Genomic DNA, 7389 nt, shown 5'->3' with positions numbered 1-7389 from the left:
CGACAGGTTTCAATCTTTAGATCCCTGTTTACAATCATTGTTTTGATTTCGACCTTTATCGTCAATTCTTGCTTTGATTTGGTCTTCGTTTCTCCTTCCGACGGCGGCAATTTCGCATTACAAGCTTTGTGTTCATATAGCGTCCAAAAGAAAATAACCAGATCCTGCGCATATTAGCTGCTCCTCCATATACTTGGAAGTTGCTCCTGCTGCTTGTATTTAATAGCAATCAAAATGCAAAAATATGAAAAACTGGAAAAAATTGGCGAAGGCACCTATGGAACGGTCTTTAAGGGTCGTAACCGTGAAACAATGGAGATAGTGGCCCTTAAACGAGTACGGTTGGATGAGGATGATGAAGGTGTACCATCTTCGGCTCTGAGAGAAATTTGTTTGTTAAAAGTAAGTTATCCTTCATACCCACAAGGGACATTCGTGTCATGATTATGATTTCATTCGGGTTTCTTTTATTTAATTAAGGAACTGAAACATAAAAATATCGTGCGTCTTTACGATGTCCTACATTCCGAAAAGAAGTTAACATTGGTATTTGAGCATTGCGACCAGGATTTGAAGAAATATTTTGATAGCCTTAATGGAGAAATTGATATGCAAGTGTGCCGCAGTTTTATGTTACAGCTACTGAGGGGCCTAGCGTTTTGCCACAGCCGCAATGTTCTACATCGAGACTTGAAACCTCAGAACCTTTTGATCAATAAAAATGGTGAATTGAAATTGGCAGACTTTGGTAAGATTTTTTGCTGGTTATAATTTTTTTTATTTTTAACATTTGTTTTTTGTTTTAAGGCCTGGCTAGAGCTTTTGGAATTCCTGTTAAATGTTATTCGGCCGAAGTTGTTACATTGTGGTATAGGCCGCCAGATGTGCTATTTGGGGCTAAATTATATACAACCAGTATTGATATGTGGTCGGCAGGATGTATTTTTGCAGAGTTAGCTGATGCCGGACGACCATTATTTCCCGGTTCAGATGTCTTGGATCAATTAATGAAAATATTCCGTGTTTTGGGCACCCCAACTGAAGAGACATGGCCTGGGGTGACTCATTTGTCTGATTATGTGGCACTACCACGTAAGTTGAATTTGTCGGAAATCAAGTTACTATTATTAACCAACCAATTTCATTTAGATTTCCCTGCAATAACCTCTTGGAGCCAAATCGTACCACGTCTAAATTCCAAAGGACGTGATTTATTGCAAAAGCTATTAGTATGTCGTCCAAATCAACGAATTAGTGCCGAACAGGCAATGTTGCATCCATATTTCACCGAAAGTTCCAATCATTAGAGTACTGTGCTGATATTCGACTCCCCTTCCCTTGCTGGATATTGGTTGACCCATAAATCTAGTATTTAAGCAAAATCTCCCGGTACCAAAACTTGTTCAATTTATTGCTTTTGTATTAATTTTTTTGTATAACCTTTTTTGTTTCATTTGTATACTATCAAAATTCTATTAAGTTATTGTATTTAAGATATAAAAGATTTGATATTAGCATGATCTGAGCGAAGGTCAAGAAAGAATTGCATACAACGTTTATGATAATAAAGAGCAAAGTAGCAAAATAATTAATACACGAAACATGTATAAATAAATTATATACAAATTTAAAGACGCCACTGTTTGAATTTGGTTTTAGTATTAATTTAAGTTATTGATAAACGGAGGATGACAGAATATTGCTATTTTTGTTGGAAATATAAAATAGCAGACGAAATAGACCCTCAATAAATTTTTATGAACTCTACAGAACCACTTTCTGATTTCATTTTTTATGCCCATGTATTCTTGTAATAAAGGAACTTGTCACTAGTCTCGATTAATCAAAGTAATATTTGGAAATTTTCTTTTTCATAAAAATGTATTTAAAAGCGCGATTTTTTTAAAGTACGACACTGGTGGTTTGTTCGTTGTCTGCCACATTCTTGCAGGTTCTAAAATAGAGCAAATTAATTTTCTCTCATAGGCTGTAGTCTCCATTACCATGGTACAATAAAAAGGTAAGGTAGAGCTATCAGCTGATTACAAATTTTTTCTAAGTGTGCCCGACTAATGCTGATAAAGAATATATATACTTTGTGGGGTCTAAAATGCATATTTCGAGCTGTTACAAACGGAATGACAAACTTAATATACCCTCCATACCATGGTGGAGGGTATGAAAAGAAACGCGAAAAAAGTGAATGTAGGAGATGGATTTTTTACAGAAACAAAAAATCGGACACACTCAGCGAAAATTGTTATCAGCTTATACTTTTATACGGTAAATGGATAAAGCTATTTAATAAAACAATTTGATCGAAAATTTGTTTATTGCCTCTATGCCATATTTAGATTGTCACTTCCATGGACCAAGTTTTAAATACATTACGAATAACTGCTTTTGTTCTACTTAGTAAATTTGACTGAAAAAGTAAACGAACAGAGTTATTTTTCTATGTCTTTAACACAACTTTACCATTTGTTACAACTCTGTGTGGTTAATAGACAAATTTGGCGTTTTTTTACATTTAACAACGTTGACACTACTTTGCCATTAGAACCTCAAGAATCTGTTTGAAAGGAAGGTAAACATTGCATTGAATTCAGATCCTGCGCATAAAGGACCAATGGCCAAATATCATCAAGCCGGCCAAAATATTTAGTATATATTCATACTTTTTCGACTGTCAGTGTACTGCCAAAGCCAAATTGGAACATTTGATATTAACTTTCAATCAATTTCGTTGATCAAATTCATCATTCGAATATCCAAAATCAATTACGCACAAAGTGTTCTACATACATAGTCTAAATTTAGTTTATATTCTGATATCGTTTTTTGTGTGTTTCTGTTTGTGAATTGTAGCACTTTGGAGAGCGTTTATAAATGGCTTGGGGTTTTGTTACTTGCGGTCCCAACGAGGCACTTGTGGTTTCAGGTAATTTTGAGAATATGTTAATGTTGTTAAGGCTATAGCATCTTCATGGAATTGGAACGTATTGGGGCCGGTTGTATATAATATATGGAGCCTGTTTTGGTGAAGAAAAAAGTGGTTTTACATCAAAAAATCTTTAGGTGATATCAGCAATTTGACGTCATACATCAATTTATCGATATTTGTTAAATTCTAATGGAGATGGTATTGGCATTTCGATTAACGTTGAATGCCATCGATTATTTACCGTTATTTTTTAATTTAAATGTCCGTTTTTTACTATAGGATGTTGTTATATGAAACCTCTTTTAGTGCCTGGAGGCCGTGCCTTTGTGTGGCCCACAATCCAACAAGTTCAAAGGTAGGCATTTAATACGACATACACAAGTATTTGTTTTATCCTTTGTGTCTCTTCTGTTTTAGAATATCCTTGAACACAATGACATTACAAGTTGAAAGTCCCTGTGTCTACACTAGCCAGGGAGTACCAATATCCGTTACTGGCATTGCCCAAGTTAAAATTCAGGGACAAAATGAGGACATGCTTTTGACAGCATGTGAACAATTTTTGGGTAAACCAGAATCGGAGATACGCCACATTGCTTTGGTCACACTGGAGGGACATCAGCGTGCCATCATGGGTTCTATGACCGTTGAAGAGATCTACAAGGATCGCAAAAAGTTTAGCAAACAAGTCTTTGAAGTGGCCTCATCCGATTTGGCCAATATGGGAATTTCAGTCGTTTCCTATACAATAAAAGATATTCGCGATGAAGAGGTAAATAGAAATATAACTGCATTATTGAATTATTATTTTGGAATGAATTTTTGTTTTCTTTCTTTTTTTGTTTATAAAAACACAATTTTAATCTATAAATAACCAGGGAGCATCCAAGGTAGGCGCAAGAAAGAGTACAATGTAATTTATGTTGCACATTGTTTGTTGCTTTAGTTGTTGTAAAATTGTTTATATTTTCATGGGGTCAGTGTAAAGAAGACATCAGTTTGTTAAATTGTTTATTGTAAATATTTTACACACTCTATGATCTAAATTGTAACATTCTCAACAAACTGGTGTTCTACAAATTCAATGTGTATTAAAAATGTTTACATTTTTTTCTTGTGCATTATCCTTAGGGCTACTTGAAATCACTGGGTATGGCCCGTACGGCCGAAGTTAAACGTGATGCTCGCATTGGTGAAGCTGAGGCTCGTTGCGATGCCCAAATCAAAGAAGCCATTGCCGAAGAACAACGTATGGCTTCCCGTTTCCTTAATGACACCGAAATTGCCAAGGCACAACGTGATTTTGAAATTAAAAAAGCCGCCTATGATGTTGAAGTACAAACGAAAAAAGCTGAAGCCGAAATGGCCTATGAACTGCAAGCGGCTAAGACTAAGCAACGCATCAAAGAAGAACAAATGCAAGTTAAGGTAATTGAGCGTACGCAAGAGATTGCCGTACAGCAGCAGGAAATTCAAAGACGCGAAAAAGAACTGGAGGCCACAATACGTCGTCCAGCTGAGGCTGAGAAATATCGTTTGGAGAAAATAGCCGAGGCCAATAAAATGCGTATTGTCATGGAAGCTGAGGCAGAAGCTGAATCGGTAAGAATTTTTGTTATTCTATTTTAGGAGTTATTCATTTAATAATTAGGAATTGTGTGGATATTTTAAGATAGTATTCCGGGGACTTTTTATGTTAAGATTTTGTAAATATAGTATAGGGTTATGACCAGTTTCTAGAAGACCGGATTAGGTTTAGGTATAGAGACGCAAGTTTTGCAGCAAACCAGAAGTAGTAGCAGCTTTGACAGACCAGGGTGGTATTTTTGGTTCATTAATGCTACAACAACAAATGCCGCAGAAGAATGAGAGCAGATCTGGATGTGCGAGAGTTGACAGAAGTGCGCAGAACGCCCGCCCAGCATGTGGTACAGGCCTACATGACATGCTACACCTCTTCAATTGCCCAACCAAGCTTACTCACCTAACTCCCTTGTTGCTATTGATCCAACCAATACAGGTCGTTTCCTTTTTAAAATAGGAGTTAGAAGCAGATCACGATGAGAAAAGGTATCAGAACGAACACAGCAGTACGACCTGCTACAACAACAATCGTTTCTGTTTCTTAACTGTCTTTACATTGTTTTTATGGTCAATTCTATCAGATGACACCTTCTATACAACAACAACAACATTTGCAGCTGAAGAGCGAGAGCAGTCGCGACAAACCCGAGTAGTTTCGGCACAACTGAGATCTGGATGGGCTAGAGTTGACGCGACAACTATATTTGCCTGGGAACCTTTCTACCAGCATATATTTGACATTATTTTTCGTCTTCCCTGCTAGAAATGTTCGAATTTCATTTGTTTTTCGACCAGACTGATTAAGATAGTGACAATTTGCTCATACCTTCAGGAATTTGATGAAATTAAATTTTTAAAAAGCGTCATTTATAGAATCCTTTCTCTTACAACTGAAACTTTTAACAAAAATTTAAATAATTTTATAAATTTTCTTTTAATTGCAGATTAAAATACGTGGTGAAGCTGAAGCTTTTGCCATTGCCGTAAAAGCCAAGGCTGAGGCAGAACAAATGAGCCAAAAGGCGGAGGCCTGGCGTGAATATCGTGAAGCAGCCATGGTTGAAATGTTGTTGGACACATTACCTAAGGTATGTTTCCAATTAATTACCAACAAATAAGGTTTAACTCAATTGTCATCTCTTACTTTTTAGGTGGCCGCTGAAGTTGCTGCTCCACTCTCGCAGGCCAAGAAAATCACAATGGTGTCATCGGGCCAGGGTGAAATTGGTGCTGCCAAACTTACTGGCGAAGTTTTGCAAATTGTCAATAAAGTACCAGAATTGGTTAAGAATATAACCGGTGTTGATATTGCTCGGGTACGTCCCAATCCTGCATTTATTTAAAACAAACAACCACAGCAACACGAAGAAATGAAAAGATATTCTTATGTGCCAGTAAAAAATTATTGCAAAGGCAATTTAGTTAACAAACATAAGACTTTAAAACCGGCAACTACTTACAATCAATTACATTTATTCTCCCCAACAAACTTTATACTCTTTCACCAATCTCCCTCCTTCTCTCTCTTCTTATGATATATATTTAATCTCATATAGAACTAAATTTCGAATTCGTTTTCATTTTTGTTTTCTTATTTTTATTTTCAGTCTGTGCATGCCGCTTAAAACAAAACTTTGATTAGAAACAGTCAGTCAGTCAATCAAAACGTATTGGAAAATAAATGAACTTAACGAAAACAACCAAATTATTAAACCTAATGAATGATTTATATTGTATGCATTTACAAAACTTTATACACTCTTGTAATCACCTTTTGTAACACGTGAATTTATGATTGAGGGCATTAGCATTTGTAAAAAGAAAAATAATCTGAATCTCATTGTATTTTTTGTTAAACAATTGTGTTAAATTTTTCCTCCCTTAAAACTTTTTGCAATTCAATCATAGCACAGTCATCATGTGTTCAATTATTGCACAAATAGTTTTCATTTTTTTTGTTAATTTATATATTTGTTTTGTTTTTTTTATAAATACTTTTTGCTAATATAAAATTTTCTCTGTTTTGGTGAAACTTCATATTTTTGAAGAAAATTTACATGTACGAAAAACAACAAAACACACACATAAATATTTGAAGATAAACCATAAGATTATACAATTGTATTTTGTACTTTTTCGTGTACTAACCAGAAAAAAACATAAGGCAAAAATGATTGTATTTAATTGTAACTTTCATGTCGACAAGAAAAAAAAAATATATACTCTTTTTTTGTATAAAGAAATGCCGTGCTGAAGCTTGTTTTATTCTATTTTTTGTGGGGTGCAATATATATTTGAACAAGTAAAATAGTATCAGTCGGTTTTGCCGACAGATGAGTTATGATTATTCAGTTGAGTTATGATTGTTCAAACTGTTGACCCTTTATGGGGGAGGTTCCGAAGTAGTTGGTATATTCGTATCTGACCTAAGACTTATATAAGTATGACAACTATATATATATATAGTATAGGACTATATGGATTACTTCCTATACTATGTGTAAATTCTTGGAAAATGTTAAAATATTTTCCATTTTCATACTTCATCTAATATAGATAAAGATAAGAGGGAAATCAAAAAAAATATATTCAATTTTATGCGAAATTATAAATTTTCATAAAATACATATTCATATCAGATTTATCGTTAAGATAAAAATTTAGATATTGCAAACTGCAAAGAATCGCCGACTTGTTTCGCAAGTTATTATGGATGGGGTACCAGAAGGGGTTGGCAGATGTACAGGGTGATGTCATTTCTAAGCCATTCTTTCGACAGATGTTAAAAATGTTCTTGAAGGGACAAGCGTACAAAAGCATTTTGGTGAGAATTTTCCAAAAAAAAGTTATTCGTAATGGAA

The 7389-nt window shown here is 34.8% G+C and overlaps 2 protein-coding genes across 4 annotated transcripts; both read left to right on the top strand.

Annotated features, from left to right (window-relative positions):
* Positions 1 to 73: 73 nt before the first annotated feature.
* Positions 74 to 1632, top strand: LOC101901726 (cyclin-dependent kinase 5 homolog). The gene is made up of 4 exons (XM_005174791.4): positions 74 to 402; positions 481 to 748; positions 808 to 1092; positions 1150 to 1632. The coding sequence occupies exons 1-4, from the start codon at positions 235 to 237 to the stop codon at positions 1305 to 1307; spliced, it is 879 nt and encodes a 292-aa protein (XP_005174848.1). The 5' UTR covers positions 74 to 234; the 3' UTR covers positions 1308 to 1632.
* Positions 1633 to 2505: 873 nt separating this feature from the next.
* LOC101901446 (flotillin-1) lies at positions 2506 to 6753 on the top strand. Of its 3 annotated transcripts, XM_005174789.4 has the most exons (9): positions 2506 to 2587; positions 2869 to 2941; positions 3224 to 3299; positions 3362 to 3716; positions 3823 to 3834; positions 4076 to 4546; positions 5473 to 5616; positions 5680 to 5844; positions 6136 to 6753. In XM_005174789.4, exons 2-9 carry the CDS (start codon positions 2890 to 2892, stop codon positions 6151 to 6153), a joined length of 1293 nt encoding a protein of 430 aa, XP_005174846.1. In that variant the 5' UTR covers positions 2506 to 2587; positions 2869 to 2889; the 3' UTR covers positions 6154 to 6753. The 3 variants fall into 3 exon arrangements, with proteins under 3 accessions (XP_005174846.1, XP_019892688.1, XP_019892729.1); XM_020037129.2 differs by lacking the exon at positions 2506 to 2587 and having other exon boundaries at positions 2595 to 2941; XM_020037170.2 differs by lacking the exons at positions 2506 to 2587; positions 3823 to 3834 and having other exon boundaries at positions 2595 to 2941.
* The last annotated feature ends 636 nt before the right edge of the window (positions 6754 to 7389 follow it).

This window comes from Musca domestica, unplaced genomic scaffold (assembly GCF_030504385.1).
Source record: "Musca domestica strain aabys unplaced genomic scaffold, Musca_domestica.polishedcontigs.V.1.1 8, whole genome shotgun sequence".
NCBI classification, from domain to species: domain Eukaryota; kingdom Metazoa; phylum Arthropoda; class Insecta; order Diptera; family Muscidae; genus Musca; species Musca domestica.
The sequence above is the reverse complement of the archived record's forward strand: the minus strand, read 5'-3'. Positions and strand labels throughout refer to the sequence as shown.

What these genes read in the sequence shown, in the direction of transcription:
- LOC101901726 (XM_005174791.4), top strand. Translation starts at nt 235, where the DNA reads ATGCAAAAATATGAAAAACTGGAAAAAATTGGCGAAGGCACCTATGGA. An exon ending in GAGAAATTTGTTTGTTAAAA is followed by an intron (nt 403 to 480) that starts GTAAGTTATCCT and finishes TATTTAATTAAG; the next exon opens with GAACTGAAACATAAAAATAT. An exon ending in TGATTATGTGGCACTACCAC is followed by an intron (nt 1,093 to 1,149) that starts GTAAGTTGAATT and finishes AATTTCATTTAG; the next exon opens with ATTTCCCTGCAATAACCTCT.
- LOC101901446 (XM_005174789.4), top strand. Translation starts at nt 2,890, where the DNA reads ATGGCTTGGGGTTTTGTTACTTGCGGTCCCAACGAGGCACTTGTGGTT. An exon ending in CGAGGCACTTGTGGTTTCAG is followed by an intron (nt 2,942 to 3,223) that starts GTAATTTTGAGA and finishes TTTTTACTATAG; the next exon opens with GATGTTGTTATATGAAACCT. An exon ending in ACAATCCAACAAGTTCAAAG is followed by an intron (nt 3,300 to 3,361) that starts GTAGGCATTTAA and finishes CTTCTGTTTTAG; the next exon opens with AATATCCTTGAACACAATGA.